The sequence below is a fragment of the Muscardinus avellanarius genome, assembly GCF_963383645.1.
Source record: "Muscardinus avellanarius genome assembly, chromosome: 11".
In the NCBI taxonomy this organism is placed as follows: domain Eukaryota; kingdom Metazoa; phylum Chordata; class Mammalia; order Rodentia; family Gliridae; genus Muscardinus; species Muscardinus avellanarius.
In genome coordinates, this window is record NC_137797.1 from 51,060,174 (window position 1) to 51,080,060 (window position 19,887).

Below are 19,887 nucleotides of genomic sequence, written 5' to 3' on the forward strand. Positions count from 1 at the left end.
AGCAGCATATTTTTAAGTGCTACTAAACATGTCTACTTGGAAAGTACAATTTAATTAAGTAGGCTGGTAATATTGTTTAAACTGATTTGCTGAGTTACTTCTGTGTTCCATACATTCATCAAGTTGTATCCTTTTTCAGAGTAGCTTTCACATTCTGACTATACCTTAGGCTGAAAGAATAACAGCTCTAGTTTTGAACAAGCTCAAAGTCTAGATAAGAGACAAACCTGAAAATGAACAATTATAAAATGAAAAATTGTGTTAAATCCTTTGAGAACCCAAATAAGGAAACATCTTACTGAGAAAAACAGGGAGAAAGTTTGTATTATATAAAAAAGTAATGTTTAGAAAATCCTTGATATGTGAAGAAAGAAGTGAAAAAGTAGTAGGGAGGGGCAAACTTTGGAATAGGAGAAAGCACATGCAAGGGATCTGAAGTAAAAGAAAGTCCAGGAAACAGTAAGCCCTTCAATGTGGCAAAGCAAAGGGTGCTTGGAAGGAAGTATTAAATGAGGAAGAGTAGGGAGCACCTTCAGTGCTAGGTTAAGAGGCAAGAGTATGGGCAGAGAAACAAACGCAAAAACCTAGATGAAAAACTAAGACTTTCCTACAACCTGTCTTCTTCAACAATTAACCCAAGATCAAATTCTAAATATTTACTGAAATTATTCCTATCACCATTATCTTTCCATCTCAACTGTCATTTACTAGTACAAGGAGTTCCCACAGACTTCAAATAGGTCTTTATTAGTCTACTCTTTATTTCCCTTAAATCTACTTTCCCACATCATTTAAGGTAATGTGTTAAATAAAAATTTATTTTCATAGGTTAGCTGGTCAAAAAAAAATTTTTTTTTGCGGGTCTGGGGATGAAACCCAGGGGCATTCTACCTCCAAGCTACACCCCCTGTCCTATTTTTTTATTCTTTGTTTTGAAACCGGGTCTCACTGAGTTACAGAGGGCCTCACTGAGTAGCTGAGGCTGTCCGCGAACCGCGATCCTCCGGTCTCAGCCTCCCAAATGCTGGGATCACAAGTGTGCGCCACCACACCTGGCTTAGTTGGTCAAAATTTACCAAAACAATAAAGCCTTATGAGGCAGTATGTAATCTCTCTGAACTTCACTTTGCACGTCACCTGACAACACTAAACTCTAGCCACATACCTTCAGCCACTCCAATATAAATTTATTTCAACCTCAGGGTCTTTGCATATGTGGATACCACTACTTAAAATGCCCTGTCTCTCATTCTTCTTTGAAACTTGCATACTAAGAACTCCTGTTTCACAGTCATTGAAAATACTTTATAATTATACAATAATAAAATTTACCTCCATTGGTCACATGCCAGGCAATATTCTAAATGCTTTAAAATATATTTATGTAATCATCATGATAATGCTATGAAAGTAAGAACAATTACTATCCCTATTTTGTAAATGAGAAAACTGAGGACCAAGATATATAACCTGTTTTATATCTGGTAAGTATATAGATGAGTTTTTGTCCCAGAAATCAGCTAGACTCCCCCTTTTTAACCAAACATACAATTTAAACAGTTTAATGTGTTTTCTTCCTGAACTCTAAAGGTAAAAGCAGTTAAGGGCAATAAATAAACAATAAATAAAATGAGGTCCTTATTTTGTGATAAGTTATGTTTGGTCTTCCACTATCAAATATTTGTGTGTATCAAAAAGATCACATTAGCACAAAGAGAGTAAAGTGACTATCAATATGTGAGACAAAAGTCAGTCTCTGCAAATTGTAGCATATCTAGTTTAGAGAAAGTCAGTTTAAAAATAAATTTATGCTTAAAAAGAAAAATAGTATTACATCAATTAAAAAGTAATCATTGGCTGAGAGTATAGCTCAGTGGCAGAGCATATGCTTTTAGGTGCTTTTTGATGCACACAATGCACAAAGCCCCACAAAAAATAAGTGAATTATCCAAAGAGGGCAGCTTCAGGTAAATAAAAATAGAAAAATTTAAATGTAAGTTATTCCACATTCCAAATAAACTAACATTTTTTCCTTGGATTTTTTTGGATTTTCTACTTTGATTTTGTATTTTTTAATACTTTTTTCGATTGTTTTTTTATGGGGCCAAGGATCGAACCCAGAGCTTTGCGTGTGCTAGGCAAGCACTCTGCCACTGAGCCAAATCCCCAACCCCATAAACTAATATTTTTAAAGACTTTCTAAATATAGTGAGCATAATTTAATTCTTCAAGGAGAAAGGATAACAAATATCTAAATTTCATTATAAAGCTAGTAATGTAGACACTGTAGCATCAAATTTGTAGGATATGTCTAGAAACTGGATTGAAAAGAGAACAATCACCAATAGCAACTTTTTTCTTATGGCTTCTCTAACGTAAGAAGGAGTTTTACTGCTAACAAAAGTCTCATCATAAAGTCACTTATCCCACACTAAAAACATCTGTATTAAGAATTTTCACTATTTCATAGCCACCAAATTTTCACACTGAGCTTAGTTTGCACTCATTTTATATTATAAAGGATAGAGTGCTAACTACTGCAGGTCAGACAGGACCTAAGAGAGGGAAAAAAATATTCCTTTTTACTGTTTTCCTAATGGAGATTTAAGTAATTTGATTGGTAATACAGAATCTAATTTCTTACTTTTTCTCCCATATTCAATATCAACAAACACTGCATAAACATATCTGCACAGTTCTCTTCTGTATTACTCAAAGTAGATAGAAACTAATCAAGAAGTAGTCAATTAACATTTGAAACTAATCAGGAGAAGCCATAATATGTGGACACAATCTAATATTTTCATAACTGCCCTGTAAAGCATAGGTTCCCAAAGTAGGCCCGAGAGTATAAACTATAGATACATAAAAACAAAAATTAGTGGCTGTATCTTTCTGTTAATTTTAAAGAGGACAGATTTCAGGGAGGGGGTGGAGAGTTTTGTTTGTTTGTTTTTGAAAAAGGCCGGTAAACAAAGGAATTTTGGAAACCTCTGCTTTAGAATGAAAACAGACTAGGTCAAATCCCACTAAGAGACTACCAAAATTTTGTGAAATTAGAATTTGCCTGTTGCCTGTACCAAATATGATTTTGCTACAACCTGGAAATACTATAATCCAAGTAATTTTTGTTTTAGCAGCATTTTTATAGAATTTTGAGCTGCCTATCCGGATTCACAGCTATTATAAGAAATTCTAATTTTATTTAATTCCTGAAAAACACTAAGAAGGAAAAAAAAAGAAACAGAGTTATAAAGAGAAGAAAAAGGCACACACTTGGAACAACAACAAAAAAAAAATTATAGCTCCTCAGACAACCATAATCTTGAACTTGGAAATCTATTTAGGAAAAGAATAAATGGCATCGCTTTTCATATAAGAAAGATATTACTCAAATTCTCCTAGTTCTAGAATACTGTGGGGTTTGATTATTTCTAACATGACGAATGTATAACAAATAGCTCATGAATCTGCTTAGAATGGACTTCAGGAGGATCTCACGTTGGAGGACAACATCAGCAAATAGTGAGATTCTCATCAACCTAGCAAGACTATTTCAAAATAAAAATCAGGTGTATATCTGAGATAGAATGTCTGGGTTCAATCCCCAGTGAGAGAGACAGACAGACAGACAGACAGACAGACACACACACACACACACACACACACACACACACACGACTACCAGCAACCTAGCAAGACTTTCAAAATATAAAATAAAGAGCTGAGGATGTAGCTCGGAGGTAGCATGTTCCTGGGTTCAATCCTCAGCACCATAAAAAAAAAAAAAAAAAAAAAAAAAGGCGGCGGGGGGGGGGGATTGTAGGAATTTAAGAAATTTTAAAATCTAGAATTTTTAATTTATCAAATCAAATTGACAGCATAGAAATAAAAGCAACTCATCTCATAATTTTAGAAAATGCAGAATGCCCAGTAAATAAGCAATGAAGTGTTAGTGAATACTGAAAGCAATTAACAGATAGATGCATAGAAAACATGACTCTGGTTGGAAATGATCTTTATAAGAAAACAAGGGCCTATATTAACAGTTCCACAGTAGTGACTCTGGAGGGTACTAAGTATCCAGGCAGAGCCCTTTTCAAAAATTACAGAAATATGTATTTCTGGAGGTCTCATTTCAAAAATTGGGGTCCCCTGTGTTTGAGAGAATGAGAGGACAGATGAAAAAAAAAAAATCACTCTTCCTAATCCAAAACTGAAATCTGGCTAAAGCTGGTTGATTTAGATGATATTCCCCCAAACCATGTACATCATATTACTTAATATGTACATCAAAATTCTACAAGTTCTCTGAATATTCTTACTAAAATGCTTATACATGCCCTGAATAATTTTGATTTTGATCCGGAGCATTTTACATGCTTCAACTTGAAAAAACAGATTTTGTACTTATCCAAAATCATAATCTCTCCTCCACCAATAAGCCTCATACAGATCCAAATCTGAAACACTAACATGTGAGATTTCAAAGTTCACAACTCTAATATTAAAGCTCTAATCATTCAAAAAGTGCTAATCCATAAAAAAGTACACAATCATATATCAAACTAAAGGATCAACTATAACTAGTATCCATTATAAGCAATCATGAATCAACACATGAATTCAGAACTCATGTAATGAAGCCTGAAATTAAAGTAGTACATTCTTTTTTAAATTCTAGGATGCAAAAGTATAAAATAAAAATGGAGAGACATGTAATGGTAAAAAATCTCTAAGTTTAAAATACAAAACAAATCCTCTAAGCATAAGAAAATATTCCAATGACAATGAATACTTTTAAACAATCCTTAAAAGAAGGAGGAAAAGAATGTTTGGTCTAATAAAAAAGTGAAGGAGAAAGGTATATTGAATATACAGAGAAAAAATAAGTCTATAGTGTACTTTGCTGAGAGAGATCTATATCTTTAAGGTACTAAGTAAATCTTAAAATGCTAAAACTTAAAGAAAGGGTGAGATACACTATTGAGGATTCTACATTTTGGAGACCTGTTTTGATACCTGAAATTCCAAATATGTGTTGTTCCAGTATCTTTAGGCCTCACCCATACTCTGATGAGATATTAATAATCATAAGCCATTTAGCCATTTGTTTCTTCTGGGTTTATTTTAAAATGTGAAAAGAATCTATAAAACATATGAATATGAATTACATGGAATAGATCTGGGAAAGCTAAAGCAGCAATTTTCAAAAGCATCATGAGAAGCAAGACCCTCAAGAGATTAAAACAGCTGGGTGTGGTGACGTATGCTTGTAATCTCAGCATTTGAGAGGCAGAGACCTGGAGATCATGGTTGTCGGACCATGGTTCACCTTCTTAGCGAAGCCATTTGTAATTCAGTGAGACCCTGTTTCAAAAAAAATATTAAAAAATAGGACTGGGGGTGTAGTTTGGAGATAGAAACACCCTGGGTTCCATCCCCAGTACCGCAAAAAAAAAAAAAAAAAAAGATTAAAACACAGAGTTCATTCCTACAAAATTAGTTGTAAATATGACACAAGAAAAAAATTTATACTGTTTTATCAAGATTTTCAGTGCAAGGAAGAAAAACAGTAAGTGCCCAAAGTGTTGGTGCTTCCCCTCCCCCTTCCCAGAGCTTAGTGAATGTATTCGTTCATTCAACAAATATTTGTTGAACTGTGTACCAGATATTATATTTTTACTGCATCTATACTTATTTTTGTTAACTTCAAACCTAAAGATTAGTAGAGATGTCTCAGAGTTCTCCTGTCAAAACTTCAAAGATGTTTAAAATTTACTTCCACAGAGATTAAAAACAGCTACCTGACTAAAACCCCAGGAAAGAAAACAGTATGTTTAAAGCTAGTAGAACAAAATCATGCCACCTTCTGAGTCCATGTTTCAGGTGGCAAAATTGTAGTTTACAGATTTATGCCTTCCCTGTTTTTCTCAGCTTCTCTTCTGAACATGGGTTTTCTGGCCTATTATACTCTTTAATCTAACACTCTTTCTTTGCATTATAATATTAATTAGTTTATTCAGTTTAAAGTTTTTTCCTATTTCATACCGAATAAACAAAACTATTTCTTAGAACACTACCTTTATGCAATAATTTATGAAAACAGTTTTATGAAGAAAATAATTTAAAAGAAACATTATTTCTAAATTAACAAAAAGACTCACTGATAAAATGGCCCAACATCCACCCTCAAAAAACTGATGACAGTACCTTTTGCTTCCCCATCACATACTTACCTGTGTAACTTCTTTCAACATTTGCTACTCTGGGGATTGGAAAGCTCAGAGCTGGAGGCTGAAGTGAAGAAGGAAAGGTTGGAGGGTGAGCCATGGCACCAGCCCCACACTAGGAGCTCCCCTGAGATATTACAGCAGGGTTGACACCATAGCTCTGAAGTTCAAACTCCAGCAAACGATAAGAAAGGAGTCCAACCAGAACATGATAAACGATGGAATTCTTCTGCTCTTTGAAAAATAAGGAAATCATGCTATAAAGATCTGAATGTCCAGTTTCAACATTATGACTCCCTGTTCACTTCTTCATTATTACCCAACCCCAGAAATATCTTTCACACCAATTCAAAGTACTACTTTAAAAAAAAAAAAAAAAAAAAAGAGGCAGCACTCTCTATAAACTTGCACATTTTTTCCAGGAAATACAAGGATAGGGCTTACCTGGCCATCATGAAAACAATGTTAAGAAAATATGTTCAAATACTCTGCCTATCCACTCCAATGTATATAGCCTTTTGCTCTCCTGAATACTCAGTATTAAAACTAATGCTCTCATACATGCTAATATCATCAACCAGCACAATGAAAGTTGGACTACAGGGATGTTCCTAAAAATGAACAAGTGCACTTATAAAATTATAAATAGAGATAATGTTTGAGTATATTCTTTGGGAATAATTTAATTAAGTGTCCTATGCTGATAAAAAACAAATAAGGACCATTCCATTAGAGGGGCACTTTAATCAAACTACATGATAGAGAAAAGACTGAAGAAACACTTTAAAACAAATAACTGAACAGAGGATTTAAATGAAACATGCAATGTACTTTTTTGCGATGCTGTGGATCAAACCCAGGGCCTTGTGCATGCTAACAAGCTCTACTACTGAGCTATATAACCCCACCCCTTACTTCTTGTTGAATAATTTAAGTGAGCTACTGATTCAGATGAAAATGGATTCTATTATACGTACTAAAACAAATAAAATTGATAGTTATTTCAAGATAATAGCATAAATAGGTATTACTGAGTGTGCAAATTATTTTAAAATCCTTATATTTTAAAAATATACATGCGTATCAAAATCCTGGGTTACATATGAAACAATTATAAATAAAAGGTTTTCTTTCAGCAAGGAACCATGGGACTTTTAAAACAATTTAAAGGCTGATCATAAAAATTCAATAAACATTCACTGAACATCTACTGCAAAAAGTACTAGATGCTAGCTAGATATTAGACTTTAAAGTCTTACATACTTTATTCAATTGATGTTTAGAATAGCAGAACAGCACAAATGAAAGGAAGAAGCAATAAATAAACAAACAAACAAACAATCTACAGTGGTTTCCTGCACTATTGGTAAGGTAAGGTAAGGCTTTGGCCCTCACCCTTTGGTACTTCTACTCTCCTTTGTTACTTTCCTGTACTCCACCACAGTGGCTTCCTTGCTATTTCTCAAGCACATCAGGCACAATTCTGTTTGCAAGTCTTTGCATTAGTTGTACCTCTAGAAATGCTCTTCCCCTAGCTACATCCACATGGCTTCCTGCTTCACTTATTGCAGGTACTGAATTACCTCAGTGAGGACTTCCCTGTCTCCTCTATTTAGAATTACCCTTTCCTCAACCACTTGTATTTAGTTTTGTTTCCTTTGTTTTCTCCACTGAAGACTTTACCAAAGTCTTTCCTTGTTTTTTACAACATTAATGTCATATCGAATTATTTGTAGAATGACCCACAATTTTGGTTTTCTCATAATCAGATTGACGTTATACATTATTGTGCGTGTGTATGTGTGTGTGTGTGTGTGTGTGTGTGTGTGTGTGTGTGTGTGTGTGGTACTGGGGGTGGAATCCAGGGGCTTTTCTACCTCCAGGCTATGCTCCCAGACCTATTTTATACTTTATTTGGAAACAGGGTCTCACTAAGTTGCTGAGAGCCTAAGTAGCTGAGGCTGGATTCGAATCTGTGCAATTCTCCTGTCTCAGCCTCCCAAGTGCTGGGATTACTAGCGTGTGCGACCACGCCTGGCTTAACGTTATACATTTTTAACGGCACATCAAGACAAAGGTGATATGCCCTTCTCAAGTGCATAATATATGTTGCATATATTCCAATATATGAGCATAGCATATATGTTAACATTTCTTATTATAGGCAATGTTGATCTTGGTTAAGGGGTATATCAGCCAGTTTTCTCTACTGTATATTAATGTTTTTCCTTTTTTAAATTAATGTTTTAGAGAAGTGCTTTGACAACATGCAAATATCTGACTGTCCTTAAATTTTCACCCACTAATACGGTATTTTTCCATAAATACTGCCTGCAGTATCTATTACAATGGTGTGATAATGGAGATTTTCTATTTACCTTATTCCTTCTATGGTTTTACAAAGTCAATCAATCATCTTTAAAAGATCTCACTCTTAAATATGAGTATAGTGTCAAAGACTGTATAGAACTATTTCAAAGTGACTAAGTAGAAGGTGAGAATAATGGCTCAAACTCAGGGTTCTTCAGTCTACTTATAATGCTCTCTTAGCTTTATCACGGCACCTTTACCCTGGTACAAAAGGCTGAAAATTTTATATGCTCCGACTACTCTTTTCTGAGCCTTTCTGGCTCTAAAAAAGAAAGGCTTGCCGGGCGTGGTGGCGCATGCTTGTAATCCCCGCGCTTGGGAGGCAGAGACAGGAGGATTGCGCAGGTTCGAAGCCAGCCGCGCGCGCTGGCTTATGAGACCCTGTTTCCAAATTAAAAAGTATAAAAAATAGGTCTGGGAGTGTAGCCCGGAAGTAGAAGGGTTCCAGGAACCCCAGTACCACCAAAAAAAAAAAAAAAGAAGAAAGGCTTATTTTTTCTTGAAAAATATTTCCTTTTTTTATTGGAATTTTACTATACTGTCTTTAATTTACTGAGCCAGACTGAACAATAAGGAGATAACATATTATCCTATTCTATTTTCAGTAGACCATCTTAATTAATAAAATCACTACCTCAGCTGAGAAGCAGAATGACCCACTGAATTTATGGGCTTATAGAATCTAGGAAATCAATCTTGAGGCAGGGAATTCAAGAGAAATGGCCCAATTATTTGACTATTTATGTACCTATAGATTAGAGGGAATCTCAAGGGAGGGAATTCCAGGAAAATGGTCCTATTTTTTGCTTTACTTTAAATAGAGTTGGGGCTATGATGACTCCATATTTGAAATGAAATTTATTTACTGACCTGAACTTTCTTATGAAAGGAGAGGGAGCCCAGGTAGGTGGAACCAAAAAATCTCTGTGAATTGAAGAATTGAAGCTGAGAGTCTGGGTAGTCCAAGACAGCTAGAGTAAGCAGGCTAGAGTATTAGACAGGAGACAGCTATACAGAGAAAGAGCTCTAGAGATTTAGATATGGTGCCTCATAACTCTTGAGCTAAGTACTGCTCAGCACATGCATGTCAGAAATTACCAGAAACTGGGGAAAGAGCTACCTCAAAGAAAAGTCCTCAGGATTAGAACAGGGCTTGGAATTATTTAACAACCAGCATAGAAAAATATTATGATCCACAATGTAATAAAGCACTAAGTCAGTAGTTGGTAAAAAACTGGCCCTAAAGGCTACTATGGTTCTGTTTAATGAAACATCTAAAAAGAAAAAAAAAAAAAGTGCCTCAAAAGGCTTAAATATTTTCAAAATAATGGCAACCCAAAGAAATTTCAAGAACTGTAATAGCAAAGCCCCCTGCCCCGCCCCCAAATAGAAAGAAATAGGAACATACTCAAAGAATAAAGTGACCAAGGACTGGTACCCAAGTAAAAATCATTAGCCATGCAAGAAGCAATAAAATACAACAGACAACAGGGAGAAAAACCTCCAACAATCAACAGAAATAGACATCATTTCTATTTACAACAACACAGATGATAGAATAGGTAGAAAGTGACATTGAGTTATAATTTCATTTCCTATAAAAAAGAAGAGAGGAGAATGGCATGCTGAAAAATAGACTAGTAAACATAATATCAAAGGGTTATCCTAAATAAAAGAGAGGAAAAAATTAACAATAAGATGGAGGACAACCTCAGGGCAACCTAATAGTAGGAGGAACTAGAATTCCCATAGGGCAGAAAGTACAGGAAAAAACAAATTAAAGAAATAAAAAATAAGCAGCACATAGTGGTGGTACATCTGTATTCCCAGTATTTGGAAGGTTGAGTCAGAAGGATCACAGAAAGTTGTGTGCTTATTCATTTAATAGTACATCAAACTATATAAAAAAAGAAAATGATCTACTCTAAGATCATTAAAAATGCTTCACAAAATCCTGATTTATCAAACCAACAAATATCTACTGAGTATCTTACTATATGTCTTATGATATTCCTGAGGTAGGAATACAGTAGTGAACAAAATAGTGAATATTAGTAGATGACTTTTGGTGAACCTATAAAAAAGAAAAACTCAGCACCCCAAAACATTTTAAGTACAGAAACAAACATCTGATGTTATACTAATTACATTCTCTAACCAAAAGGGAATTACATGAAATTCAACGGCAGAAACACATGACAAACTTGGTAAATTTGGAAAATTAAAAACACTTAAGATTAAATAATAATAAAACAGAATAATAAAGAATAGTAAAGAATAATAAAATACACTCTTGCCAGGCGTGGTGGCGCACGCTTGTAATTCCAGCATTTGGAGGCTGAAACAGGAGGATCCGAGTTCACAGACAGCCTCAGCTACTTAGTGAGGCCTTTTGCAACTCAGTGAGACCCTGTTTCAAAATAAAGAATAAAAAATAGGGCTGGGGGTTGGCTCGTAGGTAGAATGCTCCTGGGTTTCATCTCCAGTACCGCAAAAATAAATAAATAAATAAATAAATAAATAAATAAATAAATAAATATCTAAAAGGAAAACATTAAATTTTAAAAACTATATGAAGCTAAAATTTGATTTCTAGTGAAACTGATAAATCTTAGAATAACTGGTCAAAAAACAAGGAAAGGCACACAATAAAAAATTTTAAAAATTAAATGTTCTACAGAAAAAATATAATAAAAGCAATATGAACAACTTCCTTATCCTAATCAAGTGTATCTATAAAAAATTCCTATATCAAACATCATATTTAATGGTGACAACTTAAAGTTTCCCTGTAAGACAAGTAACAAGAGAAAGATTACTACCAATACTTCTTTTCAACATTTTATTAGAGGTACCAATGAGTTCAGAAAAGAAATGCAAGTCATAAAAAATATAAAAGGAAGTTCCAAAGCTGCCATTTCCAAATGATATGCTTATTTATGTGAAAACACCAAAAAACCTCTTCAGGCAAATTATAAAAATAAAAATAGGTTTTAACAACATTTACAAATACAAAATTCAATTTTATAACTTAAGTATTTTGACAGGAATACTGATATCATTTACAACTCAAAAAAATCATTAACTTAACAATTATTCGCCAGTAAAGATAGTCAATGCACTTCTACTTATAAACAAATTATTTTTTGGCAGAGGATAGTTTTCAAAAATGCTTTATATGTGTTATACAGCAAATGGACAAGAAAAGTTACGACATTAGTTAAGACCAAAGTTAACAAATACAGACAGGACCATTTAACACAAAGGTATAGCAGTTCAAAAAATATCAGTATAGGTATTGACAAACACATCAAAGTAAAATAATATAGAAGAATCAAATTTATTCATATAAGGAAACCTGGTTTACAGCAGAGATAGAGAGCTAGCACTGATTATTTAAGGTAGGTGAGCAAATCAACACATGATGCTCATATAATTATCTATATACAGAAAAAAGTAAAATGAATTCCTAACTCTCACCATATACAAAAATCAATTTAAGATATGAACGGCAAAATAAAAATCCTTTAAAAGACTATGTAGACGACTTAATTTCAATAAGAAAAGACTTTTCAAACACCACCTCAGTAGACTGGGGGAAAAATTAAATTCTGACATTATTGACCATCAGATCAATACGAGCAATCCCAAACATATTACTAGAAGACTTCTTGTGAATTTAATATTCCTGAAATTTTAAAATATGGCTTTGTTTCAGATAACTTCTCTAACTCTTTTGTTTTCATGCAGAGTCTGAAAATATAATGGCTTGTTTTCTTAAGATTTTTCTTACTCTTTTCCCCTATTCCATTTTTATCTGGACCTTTTCTTTCAATTGCCTTTGTTGTCCATGTACTGCTTCGGTTTTGATCCCTTTCCTTAATGGGGCCAAAATGAAAGCACTGATGGATCCCTCTCAAGAGTTCACAACTGGGCTGCTCTGGTCCCTCTATCCTCATCATGAATCTCTTATAATACTTATTTAATGGCAGAATCTGTCTCAATTTCAAACTGGCTTACTGTATTTAGGTCCACCAAACATTTTAATGCTTATCTCTACTTTTTTATCCAGAAAAATAACTGATAAATATATGAGTTTCTTTTAGTTCTTATCTACCAACATGGGGTTACAAGCACTATCTAGTTATTCTATTTATGTGGGAATTCAGAAAGATTAAAAAGAACTACACCGCCATCTTCAGTGCTGTGTGCATGTATGTCATTGTCAACATGATTTACATTTTAATGTGAGACTCTAATGCACCAATAAAAAGCACATAAAAAAGATAATTTTGCCAGTCATGGTGGCCCTTGCTTATAACCTTACTACTTGAAGGGCTGAAGGAGGATCACAGGTTCACAGCCAGCCTCAGCTACTTAGTGAGACCCTCTTCAACTTAGTGATACCCTGTTTTAAAATAAAAGAATAAAAAATAGGGCTAGGGGGTGTAGCTCAGAGGTAGAATGCCCCTAGGTTCAATCCCCAGTATCACAAAATAAATAAATAAATAAATAAATAAATAAATAAATAAAATTTAAAAAGGGTGGAGGGCAGAGCTTAGGTACAGTCCCTGAGTTCAATTCCCAGCAACATTTAAAAACAAAACAAACAAAAACCACAAATACAAAACAATGGAACGAAGGCACCACTTTCTAAATTGCTATACATAATGGAAGATGCACCTGTATATGTGGAAACACATATGTAATAAAAATATTAAACTAAGAAGAATAAAATACCAAATTCCAACTAATGATTACTTCTGGAAAAGAAGGCAGAGGAAGAGATGAGACATGAAAATATCTCTATAAGTAGAATGAGCAATCTGTAAAATCATACTTGTTAAAAACAAAGACAATAAATCATTTCTCTACTCAAATAGTCAAGTAGAAAAAATCTGAAAAGATACACAACAGTTATGAGTAAAGTTGTAAAGATGAACTTTCACACTGTATTTTCATGTTTTGTCAATATTTTCAAAATAATATATTCTATGACTTAAAAATTAATAAAAAATTACCTCATATCAAAATTTTCTATTCACAATAACACCTAAAAATCTTGGGAATAGCAGTAGTAGTTACCTAGCATATTTCCCCATTTCTTCCTTTCCCTTGTCTCACTGTTTTTGGGGGGAGGAGTTTACTGGGATTGAACCCAAGGGGCAGTCTACCTCCAAGCTATATTCTCAGTCTGATTTTATTTTTTTATCTAGAAACAGGGTGTCACTAAGTTGCTGAAGCTGACCCTGAGTCTTAGCCTCAGAAAGGCTGGGATTAAAAATGCGCCACCACCCTCGGTCTGTTTCATTATTTTATTTAATTTTGTAGAAACAACATACAAAGAATGCCTAACTATATACCAGGCATTATGCTGTGTACTGGCAGTACCAAAATAAACAGAGATGGTTCTAGTTTCAAGAAGTTTACTTAGCCGGGTGTGGTGGTACAGTTTGTAATCTCAGTACTTAAGAGGCTGAGACAGGAGGATCTTAGGTTTACAGCTAGCCTCAACTACTACTCCACAACTTAGTGAGACCCTGTTTCAAAATTAATAAGAAAAAATATGGTTGGGACATAGCTCAGGGGTACAATGCCCTTGGGTTCAATCCCCACTACTGCAAAAAAAAAAAAAAAAAAAAAAAGAAGAAGCTTACTTATATAGCAGCACTATCTAAAGCAATTTTCTACATTAGTGGAAATATTCTAATTTGCACTGTTCAATATGGAAGCCATTAACAGCATGTAGCTATTAAACATTTTAAATGTGGCTTATGTGACTGAAAAACCAAACTTTTAATATTATTCAATTTATGATTATAAATTTATATAGCCATTTCAGACTGATGCCAATAGTTTTGAACAGCACAAGTCTAAAGAAATACAACTGGCAAATAGATGACTGCCATATATTATGGAAAGCAGTAAACTAGAAGTATGCAAAAATCTATGAAAGTAGAAAGAGCACTGATATCATAGAATGGCTTCTGGAAAGCATGAAACCAAATTCTCATGAATCATGTGAAAAAAGGTGAGGCATTAAATAAAGAGAAGCAATACAAGACTTGAAGTGTAAAAGTGCAAAGCAGAGGTATTAAAAAGAGCTTTATATTACAAAATTAGAAACTCCACTGTAGGAAGTAACGGAAGAGGCACTGGGAAAGTAAAAGCATGTGGGGGATTGGAATGCAGAAAAACTGTAATGTTTAGAACCTTAAATAAGAAAAGGATTTAGGTTTGTGCATGTTGATATCTAGGATAAGAGGATATAAATTCAAGGAAGATAAAATATTCTAGCAAAACAATTGACATTACATATACTCAGAAAAAGCTTAATAATACTTCCAAACAGAAGGAACTGTGGATCATTTAAATAAACTGTTATTACCTGAACACACCAATCTATGTAAATAAACCTCAATTACTATATTCAAATGGCGAGTACTTAAATAGGCTTAAATTTATAAAGAAAAACAAAACATGCAAAGTAGATTACTACTATTAAAAAAAACCCCAATACTTCAATCTATGTATACATGAAAATCACTTTTAGCACAGAGCTGAGGGACTGTATCTTCCTAAATTCCTACAGCTTTAATCAGGTCTATAAAGAAATAAGAGCTGGAGAGATATATTTCATGTTAAACTCCAGAATATTAGCCTACTGTCCAGATGTTTGAATAGATATAAGCATCAAGTGTCCTTCAGAAGCAAAGGCCCTCAAAGATAAATGAAAAGTTATAGCCGGGCATGGTAGTGCACGCTTGTAATCCCCGCTCTTGGGAGGCTGAGACAGGAGGATCGCACAGGTTTGAAGCCAGCCTCAGCTACTTAGTGAGGCTCTCAGCAACTTAGTGAGACCCTGTTTCCAAATAAAATAGAAAATAAGTCTGGGAGTATAGCCTGGAGGTAGAAAGCCTCTGGGTTCCACCCCCAGTACCGCAAAAAAAAAAAAAGAAAAAAGAAAAAAAAGAAAAAAGTTATAAATCTAGGCACTAAAATATAAACTTGAAAGAGTTAATAGCAAAAATACAAATGCTATTTTAGCGATTTAATTGATACTCCTTTGACTATCCCGTATGCTCTTAATGTGTTCATCATAATACTAAAAAGGAGATTACATTTCTATACATACTCTTTTCAGTAGACTTAAAAAAATAATAATTTTACGATCCAGGCTGAAGAATTTTCAAAGAATATGTCAATATCCATTAAGCACCATTATATAACAAAAGAGAAAAGGGAAAATAATTTCAGTCAGCCAAATCCTAACTAAGAATCTATTTTTTCAGGTAAGCTCAAAAACTTGTATTATTTTTGAACAACGAAACTGGAATAATAGAGCACTTTGAGAGTGGCACAAGCAAGAACAGGCAAATCTCTTCATGTACAAAAAAAAATTGTTTTGTTCCTTTCTTCAAGATTTCAGCATAAATTTTGGAATTCTATATGAATATAGTTCTGTAAGGCAAATTAACTATACTATATAACCACACAAAAATTCTGTACTCATGCTTTACAAACTAGATAACGTGCCCTGAAATGCCACATAGAATTACAATATTCTAGAATTTAGAATCACAATATTCTAATATTAATTTCTCAGAACCTACCAAAAGATGCAAAAGCTCAAGAAGTTTGACCAATCAAAATCTTGAGTCAACCTTGTTGGAAGTGGTTGTAAGGTAGGAGAAGCTACACCAAGAACAAATAATACCAAAGTCTATGTTGGTCAAGTCTATGAGGACAAATCAGAAAAAATGATTACAGGGAGAACTGATTCAGCAGAGCTCCAGCTTACTCTGGCTTATTAAAACTATAAAGATCTGACAAGAAACCTCATATATCAAGTTAGGTGAAACACTAGAAAGGTTAAATATGAAAAGATTTTTTATTACAAGTAGTGCCCAAACCAGACCCTAAATATTACACTCATAGGTCTTTACTATTATAAGCATAAAAACTCATTTAAAATTTTCTCTATTGCTCACTTTCCCAACTCGATGGAATGATTAACTGAGCTAAAATAAATGACTGGTAAATACATGAGTAGTTAACCAAAGCTGCTGTTATCACACTAGCTGCCTTCACAACCTAGAGGAATAAAACTGGTAGAGTGAGGGTGGGAGGAAGGTTAGAGATACAGAGATCTGTGTAGGAAGCCTAAAAGTTTATTTCTACTTTAGCTTTAAACTCTTCTCTATTCCAGATTACTATATAATGGGTCACTATGAAATGAGTAAGACAGGGTTTTCCTTTAAAAATTTTTAAAAATAAATTAGAATGTTTTTTTAAAAAAATCACTTTAACTAGTACTATCTTTCAAATTCACCTTTTAAAAGCTCACAAAGAAAAAGAAATGTTAACTTATTAAATGAGAAAATAATAATCTAGAATTGTGAGGATAGAAAACTAATACACATTCAATAGAATTTGGGTCTTTAAAACCCCTATGTGTGTCATTTCTATTCATTCTATAGTTTATCCTATTTTGGCTATCTTTTTGTGATGCTCACTATACAAGATAGAGCCTAAGAGCGATATTAGTTTTTTAGGGATATCTGTAAAAACAATCAACACTGTTTTATGAGCTACTACCTTTTAATCCAACCACAAAGTCATAAATTATTATCAAATAATCTAAATATTGACATAATTATCAGAAAATTTGGGTTGAAATCTTTTAAAATACAATTATTATGAATATGCTTTATTTTGAAAAATGGTCCCAGCTATTACAGCTGTCAAATCTAATACATATCTTAAAATTATAACCCAATATTTCCAAATTATATACATTGAAATCTACTAGTTCCAATTAAATGTAACACATTTATACAGCTCAGCTATATAACCAATTGAGAAAAAGGAAAAAAAAAGTCTTACCTGGTAGTTTCTTTTCTCAGATAATGTATGTCCATCAGTCCTCACCATAGAGTCGTGTCCTTTCCTCACAGTACTGGAGGCAATCAAATAGAACTGTCACTCAAGGGTCGTGTCACAGGAAGGACCGCCCACCAGTTCTCCCTCTAGAGTGGAATTATCCAAAAGCCATCAAAATTACTAACATGTAAATATATGAACAGTAGCAAAAATAACCAACATACCCCCCCCCCTCTCTCTCACACACACACACACACACACACACACACACACACACACACTCATATATTCTCTCTCTCTCTCTCTCTCTCTCTCTCTCTCTCTCTCTCTCTCTTATATATACTATAACCCATCTTTCCTCTTAACCATGTAAGGAGGGCTAAACTGGTGGACATACTTTACTGAGATTGAAATCATTACATATGAAACTCCTCCTTCCCACTTTTATCTTCTTTAATTGTATTTGTCCACCAGACATCAAACTCAAGGAAAAAACTTGAAGTGAATAAAAAAAGCTCACTATTCAACATTTTTTCCTTCAAATAGTCTCTGACTAATCTCAGAAGTATCCAATTAACTTAGATTCACTCCTTTACATACCCTCTCCCCAAAAGCTTATGTATTTGTATAGGAATATAAGTTATATAGCTACTAAATCATGCTATATATGAGGTTTATTCCTATGCCATAAAGTAGAAATACATTATATATTTTAAGATGATTAATAGATGCTAACAGAATAAATTATTCTATTAAGCTTTACTTCAATGATGAACAACAATCATCAATTTGCATTGATGCCTTTTCCTTTAGTCTTCTAATTTCATACAAAACTTTTTTACACTGGGCAAAAACAACAATAGAAATAATTTCTTAACCTGGACAGAAACAAGTCCAAAATGACTAAGCATTGTGTACCTCAGACACAAAATCACTGAAGCAGAGGTGACAGTCATCAGAAATGCAATCTCCACAATGCTTAGTGAAAGTGAGAGGTTAGCCAGGCACACTTGTAACCCCAGGACCTGGGAGGCCAAGAAAGAAGGATCGCAGTTTTGAGGCCAGCCTCAGCTACTTAGTGAAGTCCACACAACTAGTGAGTCCTTGTTTCAAAATAAAGAATAAGAAATAGGGCCAGGGTGTAGGCTCAGAGGTAGAATGCCCCTGAGTTCAATCCCCACTACTGGGGTGGGTGGGTGGGTGGGTGTGTGTGTGTGTGTGTGTGTGTGTGTGTGTCAAAGATCCAAAGATGGCTACAAAGAATTTTTAAAGATACATTTCAAGACAAGTATATCTCACCTAATTTTAGTAAACCATTTACCCTAAGGAAGTAGAACATACATACTAAACTAATAATGTTAACAACTAAAATTTAGAGCAATTACTTAATATCATATAAAATATACTTCAGAAGAGAGTAATATAAGGATTTAATTTATAATCCATAAATAATGTGAATCAGTACTATAACCAAACACATATACAGACACATATGGATTACCTCTAAAAAGCAATCTGTGAAGAAGGGAAGGGCCATTTTTATGGAAAACCATTAAAAACAAAGATTAGTAATATTTAAGCTTTTAAAAGAATCCACGTGGCAAAAACCTATCTCTTTGCTCCTATTTTACATATTGGATCAGTTAGTGAAATCTATACTTTTACTCAACTTTGATCATCTTACATTGTATAGATATGGAAAAACATTTAAAGGATTCTGATTCTATGGCAATACTGTAATTGTTCATTACTACATTTATATGTAGTTTTGAAATTTAAAAATATCAAAATTAATAAAGGTTTTTACCGATAGGTATATTTTGCTGCTATAAATGTACACCCTCATCATTTAGCAAGGAATTAGTATATTCAAAGGGAAAAGTGAACAGCAAATAGGATGTCCAAGAATAGTTAAGTGAAACACATTTAGCTCCAACTTAAAGTTTTAATATTACTACTTTATCATCCTGGCAAGTCTTAAAACAGTACCTGTCTTACCATTTACATATTCATGGTGACTATGAAGTCAAAGGACAATAGTACAAAATTACAGTAAATACTTAAGAGAATAAAAATATGGCTGGGCATGCTAGCACATGCTTGTAATCCCAGTAATTGAGAGGCTGAATCAGGAGGATTACAGGTTTGTGGCCAGCCTTAGTAACTCAAGGATGCCCTCTGAAATTTAGTAAAACCCTCTTTCAAAATAAAAAACAAAATAGGGCTGGTAGTGTAGCTCACAGTTAGAATGCCCCTGGGTTCAATCTCCAGCAAAACACACACACCCCAAAATAAAAATCCTTAATTAAATTATGTTCGAAGTTGATGTAGTACCTTCAAATTATACTAGCTTCATCAAAAGATGCTTAAAATCTAAACTCAAGCAATTTTCAATACGATA

At 33.8% G+C, this 19,887-nt stretch overlaps 1 protein-coding gene across 5 annotated transcripts in view; it reads right to left on the reverse strand.

Annotated features, from left to right (window-relative positions):
• Nucleotides 1–17,537, reverse strand: part of CNOT2 (CCR4-NOT transcription complex subunit 2) — a gene marked incomplete at its 5' end in the record, with an annotated part of 63,542 nt that extends 46,005 nt beyond the window's left edge. For all 5 annotated transcript variants that reach the window (XM_080705239.1, XM_080705238.1, XM_080705240.1 and 2 more), the window contains one exon: nucleotides 17,490–17,537. In XM_080705239.1, coding sequence (XP_080561365.1) covers nucleotides 17,490–17,537 — 48 coding nt within the window. The remainder of the gene's footprint in view (nucleotides 1–17,489) is intronic.
• Nucleotides 17,538–19,887: the final 2,350 nt, after the last annotated feature.